The sequence below is a fragment of the Thunnus thynnus genome, chromosome 19, assembly GCF_963924715.1.
Source record: "Thunnus thynnus chromosome 19, fThuThy2.1, whole genome shotgun sequence".
In the NCBI taxonomy this organism is placed as follows: domain Eukaryota; kingdom Metazoa; phylum Chordata; class Actinopteri; order Scombriformes; family Scombridae; genus Thunnus; species Thunnus thynnus.
The window spans coordinates 27,631,813-27,654,959 of NC_089535.1; the positions used below are offsets into that span (position 1 = coordinate 27,631,813).

Consider the following 23,147-nt stretch of genomic DNA (forward strand, 5'->3'; position numbering starts at 1 on the left):
GTAACAGCGGAGCAGAGGAGAGAGACTGAGATAGCGATGTAACCCACCTGTGCGCTGGTAATTGACATGTTTGTTTTTTTTCTTCTTGAAAACAAATAATTTTTAAAATATTTGTATGAAACAAATATTGGTAAAAAAACAAAACAAAAAAAACAACACTATTTGTGCTTTACCAAATAACATATTTGTATTCAGACACACCCCTAATTGCTAGTTACTTTACAGATAGACATTTTTTTAAAAAAAACATATGATAATCTTATAAAATACAATGCATTGTTAAAGATTAAACTAGTGGTTCAAACCTATTTGGTTTGCAGCCCCTTAAAAAAAGCATTGTCTGGTTGGGGCCCCTTGTCAGGTTTCAGATGTCTATTAATTTTTAGCAGTTCCTCCAGATATGTATTTCCCCTCTAACCTTCTCACATGGTTTTATTTAAAAAACTGTCTGAGGCCCAAAGAGGTGTCCAATATTTCACAAAAAGCAAAGATTAAAGTCCAAAAAGTGAATACAAATTTGTGTATCAGAACTTTTTTTTCCTTCTTTCCCACCACATCTCACAACCTCTCAGATTTATCTTGTGAGCCTTTGGAGGGAACACCACACCTGGGTTGGGAACCAATGGACTAAACTGCCAAACTGTATATAAAGTAGTTAAAATTAGCTCCACCTAGAGCAGCTACAACAGTAAAAATGCATCAGGGTTAACAATGCAATGTAATATGTTACATTATTATATATTAGTCACAACAATTTCCTATGGAAGCACTTACTTTTGATACTTTGACTTCAGAAGGATTTTGACCTATACTTGTAATGATGTATTTGTACATTTTTGTACTTGTAAATTTACTTAAGAGAAGGATGCAACAATGCTGATACTACATCTTCCTGCTGACTAACTTGAAAAGTTTCCATTGCGGTATACTATCAGCATGTTCAAAACATTAAGGTTCAGTTCAACCCCAAAAAGGAAAAAAAACATCACTGGTTCAGACATTACTAATTGGCTACCTAGTGCACTCCATTATATTTACTTTTCATCATTTTATTTCTATCTGAAGTGTGAATTGTATGCACTATACAGTGCTTTGCCTTTGATTGATATGAATATTACAGTTGAGCGACACAGCTGTGGGTACCTTTAAGGTAATACAGTATATCAAATGACAGCGAGTGTCCAACAATATTAATATACTCTATGTGTATATTTGTGTTCAGACTCAACAACATCTCTCTGATTCCAGGTGCAATTCTCAAAATGTGTATTTCATTACATTTCCCGGTGTTGCTGCCTGTGTAGGAGCAGTGTATCCCCTCAGCAACACAAAACTTTGACACTGACCACAAGTCGAGTACAGGAAAATGACACATATATATATTTTATATCATACTGACTGTTGACATGAAATGTCAGACATATATAGAGGTGGAATCTTTTACACACTACACTCAAGAGATTCATACACAGTAAGCAAAGATTAATTCCTGAAACATGCAGAGATGTTAAAGTTAAGAGCACTTGAAAGAGTAGCAATAGTGATGGCTACAAACAGGCGATGTGTTGTTAGTTCGTACATATGCACCATATAATGTATAGCAATTTGAATAAGTGGGATGAAAAGATGTCAGAGACAAGTGGACAAGAAACTAAAGTGAGGTCCAAGGTTGGATTATCTCCCTGGTAAGCAGTACTGTTCGGCAGTTGGTTGGTGGTAATTTGATTGACTGAAGCTTTGTTTGGGAGAATATGAATACATGGACCACTGAAGCACTGTATCAAGTAGCATAATAAGGTTCTTAAGGTGGGTCCTGCTTTATCATCTGAGGCCCTGTCATAAAGAGGATCTAGTTTTAAAGTAGAACTCCAGTGATTTTGTATCGTACATTCAGAAGTTGATAAACCTACGAGAGGAAGATTTTCCAAAAATGATCAAAACTGATGCAACAGAGGCTGATATATATATTGACTTTTAGTCACTAGTACAGGTCATGCTCCAAAAACACTTGATCCTACAATTCCCATAATGCAACTCAACAGCGTCTTAAATTAGATCCTGCCTATCTGGATCCCAACCACAACTTTCAAATTAAATACACCCATTCTATATTTTAGGCTTTCTGTTTAAAAAAAATTCTAGCCTCTAAATGGAGATAATACAACCCAGATGACATCATTACAGTTGTTTTCCAAGACTCCCATCAGAGCCATAGAAAATATTATACAACTGTTTTACAGGCTGAGTAGTAATTTCATCTAAAACTAAACTTGATGTGTTAAAACTGCTGAAGTTCCCCTTTCAGAATCCTCATTATTTCAGCTGTAATTGTGCTCACATGGTGCATGTTTATCATCTTCTTACGCAGTAAACCTGGGGGCAGTACTATAGTATTAGTATTATAGTAATATAATATAGAGAATGGAAGGAACTGTGGGTGTTTATAGGAGCCCAGCAGCTCATTTTTGCCCAGAGGCTCCCTAGCAGCTTAATCCAGGCATGGTGAGGTGGATGTCAAGAACAGAATAAATGGAGGACAAACATCTTAAGAAATTTGTTTTTCTCAAAGCTGTCTTCGTATGCATCCGTGTAGAATATAACTGACCCATATTAATACTAGATAATGATTCCACCTGGCATTGAGGGGCCTAGATGAGAAAGGACAGAAGCCTCTGGCAGTTAGGGCAAAACAAAGTGTCTGAAATGGACTGAAGTGCAACAACAACATGAGATTGCATTAGTGAAACAATCACAACCAGCTATGATAACTAAAAGCAATAGAAATCAATAGATTATGTTAATATAACAATAATAAATGTTAGACAGGTGTTACTTTGGTTGACAACACAGATAAACAGTATTGTTTAAAAAAAGGTTTCCAGAAAAAGGCACACATCAATTGAAAAGGTATATAAGGCAAAGAACAGTCCATTTAAAGAAAACAGTGAGTGGTGTAATCCACTAGGCTCTTAATATAGTGTATCTATAATGCAAATTAAACATTTTAGAATTAAAAAAGAACAACAAAATACAACAGGAATGGGTGCCAGTGAAAAACACAAAAACAAACAATCAAAAAAAACACAAAACCTTTCAAAAGTGTTGTATTCAAACATGGTTCTGCATATACAATAAAGGATTATTTGGTTAGTAGAGGAAAGTGGCTCAGCTCTTTGAAAACCCCGCTAAAAGCTTTTCTATACATGACAAGGTCAGCTCGCAGCAGCTTTACGATCATGCACAAATGAAGACGAAGGAGCAGCACGGTGCCGTCGGCTCTAGCCGTGGTAGAGGCGTATGCGCTGTGATATGCTGCTGCGGCACAGAGGGCAGTTCTGCAGAGCATCGCTGCACACCTGACAACAGCACACATGACCGCACGGCAGGAAGATGACCTGAGCCTGGAAAGAGGAAAAGACACTCAATCAGTCATCTGGAAGAGTGTGTGTGTACATGTGTTGCTAAAGTTTATATATTCGCAGGTCATCACTGCAAATATTTTCAGGGGTAATTTTTCTGGTGTAATTTAAGAGTAATACTCTGCATTTAAAGAGTTTGGAGGGTGGTATCTTTTTTTTACCTTTCCAAAACCAGTAACCAATAAATCTAATCTAAATAGCATACAAACAATATAGGACCCAGTAAAGAACCTTGGGGCACACCACAAGATAAGGACTGTAGCTAATTCATATACGCAGCACTGATGTCTCGCTCCTGGTGTTAAGTTAAGGAACTGCTTACATGTACTACACATGTTAGCATCACATCTAAAGATGAGGGCTGTAGACATTTTGAGTAATCAGGATATTATGCCTCATCCTTGATATAAAAAGCGGCTTTTCACAGGTTAATCTAGCAGACACAACAATAACTAAAGTGTTTTTCTTACCCCAGTTTCCATGCAGACCACACACTCTGAACTCCCTGGTCCCTCCAGAGGGCTGGGGGCAGATGGGGTGACAGGGGTCCCTGGGGTGAGTGGTGGGCTGGGGATCTGGATGATGGGGGCAGTGGGAGGCAACTGTGGGGACGAAGGGGGCGGAGCAGTGGCAACGGTTTCTTCTTCCTCGTCCTGCTGCACAGCCTTACAAGCTCCTAGTGGAGAAGGAGACGATCAGTGGACAGCAAACAGGCTGCAGTGTTGCACATGCTGTAAAACTGGACAGCTTTTCATTGACTTTGCATGTGCTTTCAAACCTAAACACCCTCTTTCATCCTTCAAATAGGCCGAAAAATATATTTTGCTATCTAAACATTATCCCTTTGGTAAAATGTTTTTTGAGAATCTAATAAAAGCCCTCACTTTTCCTTCTTGGATTTCTCAAACTTCCACAATCAGAGGGAACTTGCATAGTAAATATCCTTTCTGTTTCTATTTTTTATAGTGTTCTGTATTGAAACAAAGCATTTTACACTATTACTGGGGATATTTAGGCCATAATTAAATATAAATATATATAAATACAGCCTGGCCAATATATTAGCATGGCTGATATTATCAGACAATTTTAGCCTCTCACAGATGTATCTGTATATGTCAGTCGATAAGTTCAGAAAAGCTATAGATATGTTTGAGATCACCATGTTCATGATCAATTATATGTTTGTGACTCTACAGAAGGTAAACACATTCAATTCAGTAGCACTGCATGAGCTGCTGTCAGTCACCAGGATTTGATTTTATCTGTTTGCTGCACTGACAGTTTGGGAACAGATGATTTCTCATACTGAATTGAAGACTCACACATCAGCCTGCAGACTGCCAACATGCAGTGTGTACAGTATAAGAATCTGGATAATATATAGTCATATAGGACATAGGTGTACCTTCAGGCTGGTGATCCCGAGCCCAGTTCAGAAGAGCTTTCTGGATGCCTATTTCATTAATGCCGAGCTGAAAACAGAGAAAAGAGGAATAATGCTGATTACTGTGCACATTCACAGATAGTTAACAGTTCTTTCTCTGTCATACTGACACAAATTAAGGCCCTTCAAAGTCCACAGCCTAAAATTCAGTGCAATCTGCCAGCATTTTAACATTCACGACATTGAAAGCAGATATCGAGCCGTACTTGTTGAGACTGACCATAACAGTTTTCTCTCTTCCTGCACATACATACTGTACTTAACATTAGCTTATAGTAGCTCATTTAATCAAAAACAGAGGCACACATTGCTATGTGAAAGCTAACTAGACATAAACAGTGTTGTGATAGACATTACCAAAATGAAATCAAACAGTAGAAATATCAAGAGACTGAGATAATTAGAGGTGGGTAAAAAATGTGGACCAACTTAAAAACTAATATCTCTTAAGACCTCATTTTTGATTCTTTGCACACTGTCTATGCTCGAACACCTGACTGAACTCAACTAGTGTGCAGAAGACATGATGAGAGAAGGACTTTATATGTGACCAATAAGACAGCAGATGTTGAAACCGAGCGTTAGTGAGACCACAGACCTTCTTGAGGTCAGAGGAGTTCATGTGGCAAAGAGCCGCTGTTGTCACTCGATGGTGAGCCAGGATGGGCAGGTAGTGCTGAGCCGACAGTCTGCACAACAGATTGACCAACTCTTTCTCCACACCTGCTTCCTGCAATAAGATTACAGTTATACATCTGCACAGCTGTTTCAGATGCTTCTGTGTGTCCTTCCTGCTCTGCTCTGTAGCGTACCTGCATGCGCAGTGCCAGTGGTTTAGTATCCAGCAGTCTCTGGTACTGGATCATCCAGTAGTTCTGCTGGTTGGACTCTGACTTCAGCTCCATCTCCGCCTGGAAAACACAAAGTGATTACTGCTCTCGTTTAACACTTGACCCAAGAATGAGAAAGACAGTGGTGGAGGAAAGATGGTGAGCGTTACAGTTCAAATGACCACTAATAGATGTGTGTGAGAACATAACAGAAAGCAAATGTCAGCAATCTCTGCCTCCAGAGAGGGATTATTATGATGACATGTAACAGAAGACAGCATGAGGTATTGCCTGACGCGGGAATGACACAATGGGACAGTGAAGGTGTTAAGTATAACCTCTCTTCTCTTCTATCTGTCTTTCTCTTGATGAATATTCAGATCTTGTTATATCCACATCACTTGTCATGTATTCAGGAATACATTCCATGATCATTCCAAACCTTCAGTCAGCCAGGGACACTCACATTTGTACAGTCCGCTGAGCTCAGATCAAAAGAGAGCAATGGAACAATTGATGGATGTGACTAAAATAACTCGTTGTAGCTTGTTCTAGAAATGAGACAAGCACAATTTTGAGGGAGGTAGGTCTGTTCCTAAACTTAATGTAATGTAGATGGGAAATCCACTTTCTAACACTGGGGTAGGAGATTAGAGTAGCCTGATTTCCCTGGCTGGTTTTGTGTTGTATTGTGTTGGAGTTCTGACTTCTAACTGGCTTTTTAGATGTGAGCATGTGCAGGACAAAGACTTCACACAGGGGAAGTATTGCTGTGACAGCAGAGCAGCAGTGTGAGAGCAAATATGATTACATGTAGTGATGCATCCTCCTAATTGAAATAATTTAATTCAAAGTCTGAGGTGAAAATGACACTAACTAGCTACTAGAAGTCTAAATAAGTCAGTTACCACGGCTGAGCTGTTGACTATTTGTAAAATCCAGACTCATCAAATATACTCAGTGTCTCAGTAAAAAAAGAAAGACATTCCATCCACCATAATCTGCACTGAACTTAAAAGTGATTTTAGGCTAATAGCATTCCAACAAACATATATGTGTTTTTAGTTTCCTCACCAGAACCTGCTGCAGCTCCTGCTCTCTCTGCACCTTCTGCTTCAGCAGCTGCTGCAACAAATCACTGAGAGCCGTGCGCTGCTCCACCAGAACCTCCTGCACACACACACCATCATATAAAGGTACAGGAACAATGCACACTCATCAATAAATTACCGGAAAATAAAACAAAAGAGTAAAGAAGTAAAGAGACATCTCCAGCACAGTTCAATGATAGGGGGGGGAAATCATCATCTTTGATGTACTTTCCTGTATGAAAGCAGTTCAAAGTCCACCTGTTACATTTTAAATATATAAACCATCAATAGACTTCCTACTGAAATCTGAACATTGATATGAACTAAGGTACAAGAATCTATTTAAATATTTAGTTAACTACTGCAAAAACAGATCTTTACTTAAATTTAAAGCCACTATGTATAGAATTTGAAAACATCTGACGTTAAGCCCCCTGGTGGTAGCATTGAGACACTGCAGCAGACAGCTATGATGAACTATGAGAGCTATGAAACTGCAGCAATTTTCACCAGGAACTTTACATTTTTCTTTCAAAGAGAAGAATCACAACAAACTTAAAAAAAAACTACAAATAGTGGCTTTAAAGGAACAGTTCAATATTTTCAGGAAATTCATTTATATGCTTTCCAAGTGTGAGAAGAGACGATTGATATCATTCTGTGTGTTGGAAGCTGAAGTCAGGACGTGGTTAGCCTAGCTTAGCATAAATACTGGAAACACGGGGAAACAGTTAGCTTGGCTCAGTCCAAAGTTCAAACATACACCATGATACCTATTATAATTATTTTTTTTATCACTCTATTGAAGTCATGAATTAAATATTGCTTTACTTCAGATTATTTTCTTGAACCTCAGAGTGTGGAATGTTAAATTATTGGTGGTGCAATGGCATGAAAAATAACCAAAAGAAATGATGGTAATCAACAGGAGGAAAGAAAGAATTAAGTTAAATGAGGGACGGCAAAGAAAGAAGGGGGTGACACCCACCTGCAGGTTCTCAGCATCCAGATTGCGTCTTTTAATCTCCAGTCTAGTCAGCTGCATTAATTCACCCTCTATGAGCTTGATCTGGGAACAGTGGAGAAGCAAACATGAAGCTAGCAGGGAGAAGGCACATGCGGCTGAACGCAATGTCAGGATGAAAATATTCGTGATGATTTGATGAAATGATTTTCTGACTGTGGGTTATATTACACAGGGTACAGGAGTCAGGTGAGTCCAGCACCAGGTCAGGTACCCATGGGTAAATATTTATTAGATATGGGCAGGCAGCGGGTTAAGTAAAACATTTTTTAAAAAGGAAAAAAAAAAAAAAAGATAATAATGTCTGGTGTTGCAGTCTTTCTAATTTTATCTTCAACAGTTTTATTGTATGGATCCCAAATGTCATCTCAAGTAGCCACTGCTATACTCCAAATAAACTCATTATCTCAACTTGGAATCTTTTGGAAAAGCTCACCGGTGTGAAGAAAATCACAGTTACTGTTAAATCCTGCTGTCTGTGTGTACATTACATGTGATTTGGAGTGGAAATAATCCACTGACAGCAAGGTGGGTGCTTCTGCCTCTGCTCTGAATCACCATGTAGCTTCTTGAATTTACTTTATTTTTTTTTAGCTGATGCCTAGTTTATTTCTCTGGGCCAGTGTGTCCCTACACTATACTGTTTATGTTAGTAAAAAGCTCTGAGCCTATTTGATTACAGGTCTAGTCACAGGTCTGACTTTAAAATCAAGAATTTATTCAGCGATTATTGCAGGTAACAGGTCAGTTCCTGTTCTGCCTGACACCTCATACATGATACATGTGAACTCTGGCACACACACACACACACACACACACACACACAGAAGCCAACCAGTCTTATCATGCTGACAGTTGTTCACTGATGTTTTTAAAAGGACTTCAAACTGAGATCGTTCTTGTAACATGAGCCATACAGAACATTAAATTGAGGACTGGAAGGCTAGTGATAAGTGATGAGCATGGCTCTGGTGATGCTTTATTTAAATACTTCTTTCACCAGTGTCATGTTCACTAATATTTTTGAATCTCCCAGGAAAACAGAAAAATCTGATTAGGTACTTTCATTCCTTCTAGAATTAGATCTTTTTTTAGTCATTTAATTTATGGAAAATAAACTAAGTATCATATAAAAGCTAAACTGAAATGTTTTTCATGTGAAGGCTGTTCAACTGGCTTTAGTCTGAACTCTAGTCTGAACTTTAGTCTGAGATCAGTGACGGGTTTGACCTTCATCCCACCCATCTCCACCGGTCCACACAGACCTGGTTGCGGATGTATCCGTGTACAGCATCCTTCTGCAGCTGCAGGGCCTGGAACGCTGCTTTCTGCATCTCCTCCTGCAGAGTACAATCAGAGGACATGACTGATCACTGAGATAGATTTCTTTTTAAATGAGTACAGTGAAGTCAAGGAGAAACGAACGCTTTAGACACAGAACACAAACCTCCTGTAAGATGTGGGCGATGGCTTTAGATTTGTCCAAGACTTGGAGGGACATCATCTTATCAAACTGCCTGTCCAAATTCTCCATACTGTTCAAAGACGGGGAAGAGAGACCACACAAAGTTTTATACAGTGTCGATTGGCTACTAAAAACACATTTGCAACATTAACATCCTTCCTTTCAGATGTGGTGTCTGGTTGTTTGTGTGTGTGTATGTTGAACCTTCTGCAGGTCTCAGAGACCAGGCTCTGTCTGCGAAAGTCACTGGCCTCCTGCAGGAGGCTCACAGCACAGCTGTCTGACAGCATCTTCTGCATGGCCGCTACAAACACACAGAGGAGGAAAAAATGTGATGAAGACAACAAGGAAATATCATTTTAAGTCCACAAGCAGGGGGGGGAGAGAATATTGGAGAGCACAAAAATCTGGAGACCCAAACATATCTTTGGCATTTGATACTTTGGTAAAGAAATCAAATTAGAGAAGGAAAAATATATTCCTATCACATCTGTAACTATAAAGATGTTTTGGTGTATGGACAACAACCACTGCTTTAATAAAGCAAGTAAAGTTTAAGTATCAACTGAGCTGCTTACCGGCCACCTCCCTCTTCCTCAGTGAATTGGCTTCTTCCTGTGTGATGGCGGTCAGATGCTCCATACGGATCCTGTTGGGGAAATAAACTGTTAACAACAATATTTTGATAATCATGTCTGACATTAAACAGTAACCATATTGCCAGAAAGCTGAAATGCATGGTAAAATATAAAAACTTGGAAAAATGTCAAAATTGTCATATAATTCAGTTCAGTTTATATACTGTAAATTACAATCACTTCACTGTAAGCTACACAACACTGAAACTGCTCTTCCTAGAGTTACAAATGATTTACTGATGGCTGCAGACTCTAGTGCATGTTCTGTGTTACTATTGGTTAACCTCAGTGCAGCATTTAATACCATCGACCATTCCGTCCTTATAAACAGGCTAAAACAGTGGGCATGTACTACTGGGACTGCTCTGGACTGGTTTTCCTCTTATTTAGCCAACAGGATCTTTTTTGTTTCTGTTGGTGAATTTACCTCACAAACTGCTGAGGCTACACATGGAGTACCACAAGGATCAATCTTGGGACCTTTTCTATTTACCCTATTTTATTCAGAAAGACTTGAAAAAACCTAACCTATCCTTTAAAGCTAATGGTGGCTCTGCATCTCTGGTACAGCCTTCCACATAGAGATCATGCTGACTAGCACCAGCTCTGTTTTAATATCTCATCTTCAATGATAAAAGAGGAACTTATACACTAAAAAGATGCACAAATCGTAGTAAAGCCTTCTATGTCCTGTTCTTGTGTTTTTATTGTCCTTCCTCTGGGAAGCATTTAGTGCATCTTAGTTGGAAAGTGTTCTATAAATAGGCTCAGTCTGGTAAGTGGAGAACAACCAGATAAGTGTGGCCATGTGTTGAGTGCCTCATATCTCTTTGCTGTAACAGATCTATTATGTCACTCACCGATCTTCCTCCATGGATTGGAGAAATTCTGCGCTCTTTTTCTTCCTGGAGAGATAAAAATAAATATGCTGCTTTTAGCGGGGTCAAGCATCTAATCTGTGACACAGACCAACACCCCAACTCTTCACCACCACAGACAGCCTGTCCCTTCAGGTCCTACCTCTTATTGTCCATCAGCATGTTGCTGATGCGACTGCTAATGCCATCTTCAGCAAGTCGCACTCTCTCCAGCACCATCAGCCTCTCAGCCTCCAGGGCCCTCTGCTGCTGGGAGAGCCCCAGCTCCACACGCTCCTGCTCCTAAACATCAGTGCACACAGATCAAAACTTAAACACATCTAGAAGTAGTATCTCTGCTGTTGATCTGGATGTTCAGTGAGTTCCAAGCTAAATACAACGGGCGAGCTTCAGTGCTATGAAAAGGTGATACAGAGACAGTCTATTTAGCTCCGTTGTGGAGAAACGATGCATGTTTGGAACACAATGAACATACAGATCAACAGACAACAACTGGATTATTCTGCAGGAGTGCTTTAAGAAGTTTGTGTGGGTGTTGTTGTTGTTGTAAGAATCCACTGTAATTGCTGTGAATCCAACAGACTACAGCTGCTGTCTAAGATGAAGGAGCAAGCTACAAACATTTCAGAGCCACCTTTCAAACTTACAAAAGTCAGCAAAAATCACGTGAGAAAATCAGGGAGTTGTGTACCTCACGGACTGAGTTGAGGATTTTTTCCTTGCGGGAGTTGTTCATGAATAGAAGCTGCGCGTGCTCCCTTTGCTTCTCCTCCAGGTGCCGCTCGAAGGCCAGCTTCTCCTGCTGCTTCTTCATCTGAGGTAGGAGGGGGTGAGGGGGCAAGTTTAAATGTGTGTGTGTACATGTGAATACTGTACAGTATGTCTGTGTTTAGAATAACATGAGTCTTTCCTGCAGCTGCCACATCGCAAGTTTCAGCTAGTAAAATAAAAAAAACCTAAAAATCTGTGAATAGAAATTAACCAATAGGAAGTAAAATAAGCCAATGCCTCTGAGCAAATGATCTTTATGGCTTCATACCCTTTCTGCAGATTCACACACAACCACAACCCTCTGACAAGAACTGTCTGTCCTTGCACTGTTAAACTGTGCAGCATCTGTGCTTGTGTTCGTATGAGAATGCAATAAGCGACAAGCTTTACACTAAGAAACCTGTAAAATGTTTTTAAGGACAGTAAATCAGCTTAGTCTCAATTTCAGTATCATCATGCATCATCATCACTATTAATGTTGTGAGCTGACAAACGCTATTAGCATTAGCATTAACCATCTTCATGGGAATCTGAGTCAGGAACTGGAATCACTGACAGAAGAGTGTTCAGCATCAGTCTGGATTTCACATGCTTTGACTGAAAATTACATTCAACAATGTTTTACTCTGAGTTTCACTCCAATCAGTGATGTCACTGCAGGTGTTATCTGTCAGCTGTCAAAGGAAGAATACCTGCTGTGACATCACTGATTGGGTCTGGTATGGTGGCCTTTAAGGACCAAACATATAGAAAAGCAATTAACAGCATTAGCAGAAGTGCACTCCACAACAAGAAACAGCTACAAATGACAAATCACATACAAAAAGAGAAATGCAACAAAAGGGTCATCATCATGTGTGTCTTTTTTTTATCATTCTGCAGTAGTTTTATGCCCCATGTAATTCAGTACAGATTCACCCGTTACATTTATTCTAAAACCTACTTCCCAAGTGACTGTGAGGCCACAAGCAAACCTACTGAAGTGCGTCATGAGTTGAATTAAAAACTGTGGATGTTTTGAGTAAAGTAAAATGTGCCACAGTAGACAAGGCTGGATCTGACAGCGATTGTGTCGGCTGGAGTAACACACCTTTCTCTTCTCGTAGTCGCTGAATTTGTTCTGCAACAAAAAGTGAGGAAAGACTGAATGAGGCTTCCAGCATCATTGACAGAAACCAGTAAATACAAGTAAATTAACAAGTAAACAGCGCTACATACTGTCTACATGTGCAGATTTCTATTACTGTATGTGTGTTTGTGTGTCACCTACCTGCCAGGCCTCCTCTAAACCATCCATACAGTCTGATGTCTGTTTGCCACAGTCACTCTCCAGCACTGGCAAGAGGTACTGGGACGGAGGGCAGTACTCCTCTCCCAGCTCTGAAAACCAGATCATCCAAAGAGTCCAACAATGTCCTCATACACAGTCTGATATAATGTCATGTGAATACCTCACACCCTGAATTTCATTTTCTCACTTCCACTGAAGGATTACATGCCACTTTACAGTCTGTGTGAAATCCTACAACTCTGAGGCTGGGTTGCACCAACAAGGATTATTATTTCCTACAACCTGTTGCACACAGCTGTAAACCGGGATTTAAGTTATAACCCTTAAGATTTCAGTACTGATGCACCAAGTGTGATCTATTAATACAGGTGCCAGTTCCATTCAAGATGACACATTTATCAGCCACAGAAGAAGAACAGCTGTTTATAGAGTGCAACCAAACACACAGTGGGCTGAGGAGATTCATCGCTTCACATCGGTTTATTAAAGAAGCCTAAAGAGGAGCAGTGGGTTCTGTTTTCTGTATCACATCCAAAACATGCCTCCATCATTTCCTGTGAATCCCTCACTGGTTTACTTCACTGCCTGCAGAGATCTTGTGATTCCTGTTCCCACTGGTGCAGAGAGAAACCCTGAAAAACCTCTGCATGTAAACGGGAATATGACTGGAATATTCATTTTCATTAGTCATGTAAGCAGCTTAGTAGGAATATTGCACTTTTTCGGAATAAGGGCAAAAACTGGAATATTTTGTGCATGTAAACGTAGTCACTGATTGAGCAGATAATCTGCCCGACCATCACGACTCTCAGACAGAACCAGACTGAAGCCCTTTAACAAAATATAACTTTGTGCTACTCAACTGAAAGCCATATTCCATTGTTTGTGTAACATGATAAATGAACAGAAATATTGGACTGAAATTTGCGATTTATAACAAAAACACTAGTAATGTTGGGAACAAGGCCGAATGAAAAGCCAGAGAAGCAACATTTTCACAATGCCTATGAACACATCTAGCGTATTTTTTCTGAAACTCCACACACAACAAAATCTGTGTGGTGCAGACATTACTGAGCATGCTCACAGACACAGTGTCTTCTTCTTTTTTAAACTGCAGTGGTCGGCCGTATTTAATGCAATGAAGGAAAATGTCACTCAGTACATCAGTAGAGGTCAGTGTCAGTATTTTTTGTCAGTGTTTTAATGATAATAGTCCTATCAGACAAATATCAGCCTGTGGCTAACCCGAGTACTTATTATAAAGATACATCTCATCACTGGTTTTGGTCTTTTCATGAGATTTGTGGTTAATAGGATTATATAACACCAGACTTAGCCATTAACATTATTTGAATCAGCTGCATGGAATTCATCAGATTGTGGATTTCAAATTTCCAACATCTTTACTATAATAATTATATTATATCATAACTTTTTATGACTCCAGTCTGCACAGATCTGATCTAATCTTATAATTCAATAAGGTGACAAAATGACATGAATTATTATAAATTAAATAAGTACTCTTAGGTTTGTTAATCAGATTGAATTGTGCAAAACATTATTTTCTTTATTATTATTATTATCTTGAATTTTAAAAAAAATCTATTATCTCTAAACTCTGTTGATGCAACTCAGTCCCAGTGATATCAAACCATATAAAACTCTGTTGATAAAGTGGAAAACTTGCTCATGTGCAGTTGTTAACTTGGAGAAACAGATTATAATCCTGTTATCAGCTGCTGAATTCAATCTAATCAATTACAGATACATAGAAGACAAATAAAACACCTACGTGGAAAACTATTTTAAGCCAAAAAGTGCACAGAAACAGATGGGTATGAGTGGAGGAGATACATGTGAGTCATTGAGTAAACCCTCACCGGTGCATAAGAAGCGTTGGATGCTCTCTGTTCCTTCTGCACACACAGATGCAGGTGGATAGGACATTGTGGCAGCATCGAGTGTAAAGCTCTGTCACAGCACAAACACACACATAGACAGGGTTTCTGTCATATCATATCTTAGGGTTTTAGCTGTACTGTAAATTTTAAACCCAAAACACACACACACACACACCTCCAGGGTGCGGATGTAGGCTATATTTTTGGGGAGCTGGACGATGTTGTTGTCACTCAGGTCCAGGGTGCGCAAGCTGCTCAAAGAGCCGACTGAGGATGGCAGCTCGCTGAGACAGTTACCTATTAGACACACAGTGATGAGGAAAAAAAGACAGTTAATTCAGTTTGACTTGTTCATGTCCTCTCACTCACCGGCGAGCAGGCAGTAAGCAGCGTACCCTTCAAATTGAGTGTTTGCAGAAGCCGCAGATCCCCGATGGAGTCTGGCAGGTCCTTCAAACGGTTCTTCTCCACATTCAGAATCTGACAGGACACAACATGGCCACACATGGATGATGAGTTAAATCAATTCACACTCATTTCCTCTGTACCAGGAGTCGAGTTCAGAATAGCATTACCTGCAGTGACGCCAGCTTCCCAATGTCTTCTGGGAGTGAGGTGAGCTTATTCTCATGCAGATCCAAAACCTAAGGAGTCAGACAGGCTCAGTCATGCTTATTTGAGTGATGTGAGAGTTCAAATATGTATGCAGGCTTCAAGAGGCAATATTATCAGAGACAAATCCTTCTTTCAGCTCTTTCACAGGTTTGAATTCAAGTTATTCTGTCTTAAACACTGAGGAGAAACCCTTTAGCCTCTTTTAGCTCTCTCTGGGACTGACTGATAGTTTGAGCTTTTGCTACATGTAGTGACCCCTGAGAGCAAAACATGAGGAGAAAGATGATTTTAAACTTATATTGGCAGCTGTGTGGTCAAATGTAGCATGGAACTAACACTAACGAGGTTTGTAGGTTAGATAACTGTTGGTGCTAAAAAGACAGAAACAAAATAAAACTAGTACACAATTCAACTAATGTTAAATATGGTGCTTTGAGCCAGTGTCAATTATTATCAACAGAGGGGAGTGCTTGTAAATCACAGGTCAACTATAAGATAGGAGGGCTCCCTTTGTCCCTCACTAGATCACTAGAACCTCCTCAGTGACTACAATTACCATCTAATGGACCTCTAGAACCTCCTATAGGACCAATTGTACCACCTAAACAACCCCTCAATGACCACTAGACCACTAGAACCACCTAACAGACCTCTAGAACCTCGCTAGATCACTAGAACCTCCTAAATGACCACTAGAACCACCGAATGGTCATCTAGAACCTCCCAAAAGGCCACTAGAACCACTGAATGGAAATCTAGAACCTCCACTAGGACCACCAGAACCACCCAACAGACCTCTAGAGCCTTCTAACGGACCACTAGTTCCTCTTCAGTTACCACTAGCACCTCATAATGACCTCTATAACCTTCTTTGATAAATGAAAGTGAACTGTTCCAAGTAAGGTGTGGTTCACCCATGAGTCTCCAGAACAGCTTCAATGCTTCTTGGCATAGATTCTCAAAGTCTCTACTCTACTGGAGGGATGAACACTTTTCTTTCAAAAATTATTCTCTAATTTGGTGTTTTGATGATGGAGGTGGAGAACGCTGTCTAACACATTCTCCAGAAGGTGTTCAGTGAGGTTGAGATCTGAAAACTGTGAAGGCCGTGACATATGATTTTCATTATTTTCATACTCATTAAACCATTCAGTGAGCCCAGTAAAGTCTGTTTTACTTTACCTTTAAAGTGGCGAGAGAGCTGATGTCACATCCTTTTGGCAGCAGTGACTTCAGCTCATTGTTATGGAGGATAAAGACCTGTAGGAGAGACACAGACAACACTGCTGTCTGACTGCTGACTGTGCAAGCAAGGACATGCTAATACTAGTGAGTTCTACAGGTATTGCTAATACAGTATTTATTACACACACTGAATTTGAATATGCTTCATTCACTATTCAGCTCCATGCTGCATTCTTACCTTCTTCTGTAGCACCTTGCAAATGGAAAAGACACTCGAGGGAACCTGTGGCATAACAGACCAGACCAAAGCTTCAGCATCTACATTACTACCCATACAATACTTACTAGTTAGTTACTAGTTGTTTTTTCAAACAATTTTTTCCCCTGACTGCCCTGGCTCCTAGTCATTATGCTAAGCTAGGCTAACCAAATCCAGAAAAAGAAACATGAGTTTGATCTTCTCTCACTGACAGAAAAAAAGAGAATACACAAATTTCCCAAAATTTTGAACTATCCCTTTAAAAGAGAACACTGATTACTGATAAACCCTTTTTAAAAAGGGTAAAAATGGATGTAGCAGAACCAGAGATGTTGTGTTTTTTTACAGAGGTCTGGTAACCTCACTTCTTTCTAACTCCACACCTCCAGATTTGTTTAATTATTAACTTAACTTAATAGTACACTTTGGTGGAACTAAACCTGTTCTAAAACAGAGTGAATGATTTCAAAAATCTATTATACAAGTAATAGATCTAATTTCACAACTAGGCATCAGTGAAGCTTCCCTCACATCTGTTCAAAGTAACTTTCTCACCTCTGAGAGCTCACATGCTGAGATGTCCAGGGTGTCATCAGCACCTGCCTCCTTAGACTGAAGAACAAGAGACAGTCAAAAAATTGTATGGGAAAGATATTCTCTCTTTTAGACAGAAATGACGCATGATCATAATCCCATAAAAATGGCTACAGGTTGTCTCAGCAATATCAAACAGGTTGTTGTTGTTGTGACCTTCAGCACCAGCAGTAAGGCTTTTTCCAAGCTGTGAGGTGGTGGCTGGAGGTTAGCTGGTACGCACTGTAACATACATACCCGGCACAGCTGATACTCCAGTCTCTTCTGGGAGTCATCGCTGGGTTTCCTCCTTCTGAAGAACAGAGGCATTCTGCGTCCTGCCTGTCCTGCTGTCTCTCTGCCTGCTGGGTTTCCCTCCCGCCCCGCAAAGTCAAACAAGAGCTGCTCCAGAGGACCGATGGACAGGTTGGAAAACACTCAAGACACTGCCTGCACTCTGAAAAATATGGAAAGTGAGATATTAATTGTGATATTAATCAGATGTGAGTTGAGCTCATATTGTAATATTGCTGTATGAGTCAAAACAATAACTAAATCCAGGGACTATACAGTTAAAAGCAGATTTAATTGATTTTTTGGCCACTTGGGAACAGTGGAACAAGCTGAAAACACAACACTGACATACAGCATTATAATTATATAGTGACATTAGCATTAATGTACGTAGAGTTGAATCTCTGGCCACCTGATGAATGCAAGACCAATAATCAGTCTGCTTTTAGCTGTTTTGGTCTCCAGTAACTCTACTAATCTCCAGCTAGTGGCTAACATTGTCTGTCTGCTGTTCAGTGCAGGGCAGATAGTGTGGAGTGGTTTTATCAGAGCTGAGGGAAACATAGTTGGTGATAAGTTGGTGTCTTATACAAGTGTCAATACAAGTGAGTCATTGTTTAAATATAAAAAAGTATTGATTAGTGTAGCTTTAAATGTATTTTAAAAAACAAATTAAACTCAATTATTCAATTTATGTCCAAAACTGTTAATTGTTCACATGATATATTAATGTACCTAACTCTCTCATTTATTATTTACTGGCTGTCTTTATTTTCTTTTTGCTCAGCTCTACCATCTTTAAATCATCTTGTTTCTCTTCCTCATGCAGCATCTTCCATCTCTCTAATATGATAATAGAAGGGTGTGTCTATAATGCATGAGCTATAGTTGCAGCACAGACAAGGGTCTCTGTAGAAGAAGTGCTTTGAGGCTTTTCCACAGTGTTTTACTGCTCTCCCTGCTCTCTGAAGCTGAATATTTCACTATGGTTCAACTTGCTTTACTGAAAACAGGAGTGGTAATATATAACATGCAACCTACATATAGGCCAGCTTTTATTGAGTGCAGAGTTTGTTCTTTGTGGCTATGCTGTTCATGGTAGTCAACCCATCCAGCAGCTCAGCATATGAATTAGTTTTATCTGTATTGTACAGCAACAAACCACCTGAAAAACAGCCCTCGCAGGCAGGGTGTGTAACACAACACTGTTGAACTCTTCCTCTTCAAAATGCAGAATGAACCAAGCAGAAGCGTTTCACAAAGCAGCACAAACTGTGTGGTGACATTATCTACTTGTAAAAGGTTTTTACCACTGACACAGCTAATAGCCTCCATCCAGGACTAAAAGCCGGCGCAGCAAATCAAATAGTTGGTGCTGGACTCCATCCAGTGCAAGAATAAAAACCAACAACAGAGATGCCCTTGAACCAGTTGAAGGTTTTCGTTAAAAGAGGTTTCAGAATGTGCTCATTCTAAATGTGATATTATCTTTATATTATAAAACAGAAATGAACATCCATTACAGCTCCCATGCAATAGGCAACCATCACAGCGGAATGATTTTTAGGAGAGGTTTGTGGTCCAATATTCAATGTACATAAGTGTGATGTTGAAACTTGAAGCCTCCAGTGCACAAACACTGAGAATGGACTTTAAAGTGAAGTAGGATAAAGTTTTTTTTAGTGGAAAAACCAACCAACGTTATTATTCCAAGCGGAGTATTTTTAAATGTCTGGAGGGGATCTTTAAAAATATGTTGTTTGCTTGATTGACAGCAGATGTCTCAGCAGGGTAACCAGACGAAAAAATGTGGGACAGTCCCAAGTTCAGAGCTGTTGTGCCGAATTTGGACTCCTTATCCTTTTTATCCTGAAAATTAACCATTAAAATAATGGTAATAGATAATATGAACACGCTAAAATGAGAGCTGTGAGACTCAGCTTGACTTGAGGCTTGAAGGCAAAATTGCTGAGGAGACCTGATTTAGTGACACACTAATATTGAGAAATACTGCACTGAACTATTGTGTCCTTTGAAGCTGCCAGATTGTCATGAATAATTAATAACATAACAAGCTGCTGCTGTCACCAGATTAACATGTGGAGGACCCTAAATTCAAATGAGAGAAGCCTTTCATCAAATTATCAGTCTACATGAATTATTGGCTCAATAGTTGTTTTTTTTTACTCTCTGAAATCTGTGAAAATCTTCTGATCCAATCACTTATATAGGCTATAATTCCTTCTTTTAGTTATTAAAAAATGTCCTGTTTGTAAGAGTATTACTGATGTATTTTCACTTGTCTATTGCACTGACACTGCACTTCATCTCATCTTCAGAGCCACCCATCTATCTCTCTATTTTATCCATCTGTACAAACTGATCTTCATAATATTAATAACAAATGATTAGAGTTAGAGTCTGATGTCACTCTGAGTTATTCTATACATTTTAATCCTTCTGACATTCAAAAATTAAGCCACCTGTTTGAATCATTGGTTCAGTTGTTTCAACAAGAAAAGGTAACTGCTGTAAAATTGAAGTGAACCAGATATAAACATGAGTCAACTGAACTCAGGAATTAATTTCCAGTGAGGTATTATTGAGCTTATATAATGACTGTCTGAGGTAAACATTATTGCTGCTCTAGATACAATATACAGTTATTCTTGAAATATATAATACTTGTAATCCTGTTGTGAATTTGTTCTTTTTAAAAAATGAAACAGAAGTTGCAGTCGCGAGGACAGGGGAAGTGTAGCTGCAGGCAGCCATGGATCTGACACACAGATGTGAGACACCGCACTGATGAAACGAATAAAATAACATACATTTTATGTAACAGATAATGATTTACACACAGTCACATACAACACAGTTAATGTGTTTCTTTTTCCTAATGACAGACAATTGACTTCATGAACTGAACAGAAATAATACATTTTAGCGTTGAGTTTTGACTTTCACATGTTTTACAGTTGGTTGATTCTGAACGTAATATACTGGAGGCCACGCCCACCTCAACTCCTCTGTCCCAAATCTGACCCGATTTCATCTGTCCACACTGTCTCAGCCACTGACACCAGCCAGTCATCTGTACATCCTGTCCTAGCAGCTCTATTTGTATATATATATGTTCCCGTAACATATATAATGGCAGCGAGCAGAACACAATTAGTCTGCCCATGTCCATGTATGTGTAATGTTGTCGGTGTGGGTGTGGGGTTCCCGTAATTTACGTAGCTAAGTTACATAGCATAGCACAAGGTTAATACTGTAGCTAACATACGTTGCGCCTTATAACAACCGTTATAACTCTCGATGACTATCCTCATAATAGGTGCAGGTATATATATATATATTAGGTCGTAGTATGTTTTATCCCACAGATTAGGCTGATAGATAATGTCAGCTTCCCCTTGACAACTTGTCACTCTGGCTACGTATAGCAACGATAAGCTAACAACGCTAGCAAGTCAGTAGGAAGCCATCAGCTATCACAACCCGACGTTTGTCTGAGAAACAAGGTTAAACTAACACTGGGTGTCATACTCACAGACTGTGATGATGCTGTATCGCTGCTCCTCACGCTGCTGGGTAGCTGGTTAAAGGGGGACTTCCGATGTTTGCTTATGTCAAGTCTTAGTGATTGATCGAGTCACTCGTCAAAAGCAGGAAAGAGACTAAAACTATCCCCCACGTTACTCTCCCGACTCAAAAAGATGAGCAATATTCCCGATATGATCCCTGTCCAGCCGATTTCCATACGAGGGCTGCTCTAATGAAATCATAACAAATGCAAGTTATCTTCTTCTTTTGGTTATTAACGGATTACAGCTAGCAATGAATTGTATATCGCCCTCTACAGCACGGAGCGTGCAGTATCATGACCTTCAATGTATTGAGGTGATGCAATATGTAGCGTTACGGACAGCGGTACGGTAACAAGAAACACGCATGACGATATGTTGCTATGGTAATGTCGTATTGTGGAATAAAATATATTCAATTATTTCGTGTCCTTTAGGCTCTGTTTTATGTAATTATTCTAGTAATGCATGAAGCATTACAATGCAGCTTTCTCTTAATATTCTATTGAACAATTTAAAATGCATGTTAAATTCCCTTTAAACCTTCCCCTAAATCCTTGGTAGGATTTCAAGCTCTGATCTATAATTCCGGGTATTGTTAGCTTGTCGTTGTCTAGATCGCCCATGTTTCGCGGAGGACTGCAAGAAGTTAAAATATTTTAACATTTGACGGCACTGCCTCACCTAATTGTACCGTCCTGCTCTCGTCCACTAAAATGATATCCGGTTTGCCGTCTACCGTCAGCATCAGTTCACACATATTCCTCGTTGTTTCTATATAAATAAAGCTAACTCTTTATTTTACGGCTCATATATATAACTGTTAAAGATGTAAATGTATCCATAGGACATTTCCTTGAAAAGACTACACAAGTTGATACTGGTTCCAAGGAAAATTAGTGAAATCAATTTCAGTTTAATGTGAATTTTTTTAGATAATGTGTAATAATTATGAGAAACTGTCTCGTAACTATGACTTCCTATCGTAACTCATTATTAGATAGTATCTCATAATTATGAGTTGAGTGAACATGCATCTGTGTTCAGAAAGCCCGCTGAATCAGGTTTAAGACAACATGATATGGACACATGAACTGTGAACTTCCTGGTAAGTTGTTACTTCCTGGGAAAAAAAGAGATGAGATTACTATATAATGCATTAAAATAAATCAGTCATACAGTTAAAGATCCCTTCCAGATATGTATTAGGTCATATAAAAATACTCAATGGAATAATGATGTGTTTGTTTTTTTTAATTACCACATCTATGTCTTCTCCCTCATTAAAAATTCCAGAATCTATAAATATGCAAATATTGTTCATCTGCTGGACACAAGATGTCTCCTACTTCACTGTAAAGCCCATGCTCAGTGTTTGTGCACTGGGGGCCTCAAGTTTCCACATCACACTCATGTAAGTTAAATATGCTCATAGGTCTTCCCCCTTAAAATGAAATTTTAATGAGCTCAGAGAAAATTTTCACTCTCATCAGATGAATGTGAAAACAGCCTTGTAGTGTCAAACTCTGCACATACATCATTCTGCACAGTGAAGCTCAAACATCCAACTGAAGGAATAAGAAGAAAAACACATTTTTGGGTGGAGGGGGACTTTAACTACTAGTTGTGTCTGGCATTCAACCATGCATGTAAGCAGTTTGTCCACTAGAGGTCACACTCTACAAATTTTTGTTGCAGTCACAGAGTGCAAGGTAAGAAACATACAATATGTCTGCATATGGTAATGATTAAAATCTTAGTTTTTCTTCTTTTTTTTCCTTTAGTGACTGAGCTCCAACATGTCAAAGGAAAATGTAAGTAGCCTCCACCCTTTCACAGCTAAGTGAACTAATACAGACAAATATGTTTG

General features: G+C 39.3%; 1 protein-coding gene across 1 annotated transcript; it reads right to left on the reverse strand.

Annotated features, from left to right (window-relative positions):
* Positions 1 to 1,352: 1,352 nt before the first annotated feature.
* Positions 1,353 to 21,593, reverse strand: lrsam1 (leucine rich repeat and sterile alpha motif containing 1). The gene is made up of 25 exons (XM_067573961.1): positions 21,244 to 21,593; positions 17,652 to 17,850; positions 17,376 to 17,432; positions 16,800 to 16,844; positions 16,559 to 16,636; positions 15,337 to 15,405; positions 15,157 to 15,241; positions 14,937 to 15,058; positions 14,741 to 14,831; positions 12,834 to 12,943; positions 12,654 to 12,683; positions 11,484 to 11,606; positions 10,935 to 11,074; positions 10,775 to 10,819; positions 9,855 to 9,925; positions 9,481 to 9,580; positions 9,259 to 9,346; positions 9,077 to 9,151; positions 7,776 to 7,856; positions 6,771 to 6,866; positions 5,679 to 5,777; positions 5,465 to 5,596; positions 4,828 to 4,894; positions 3,890 to 4,095; positions 1,353 to 3,401 (listed from the first exon to the last, which is right to left on the reverse strand). The coding sequence occupies exons 2-25, from the start codon at positions 17,721 to 17,723 to the stop codon at positions 3,279 to 3,281; spliced, it is 2,205 nt and encodes a 734-aa protein (XP_067430062.1). The 5' UTR covers positions 17,724 to 17,850; positions 21,244 to 21,593; the 3' UTR covers positions 1,353 to 3,278.
* Between the last annotated feature and the right edge of the window lie 1,554 nt (positions 21,594 to 23,147).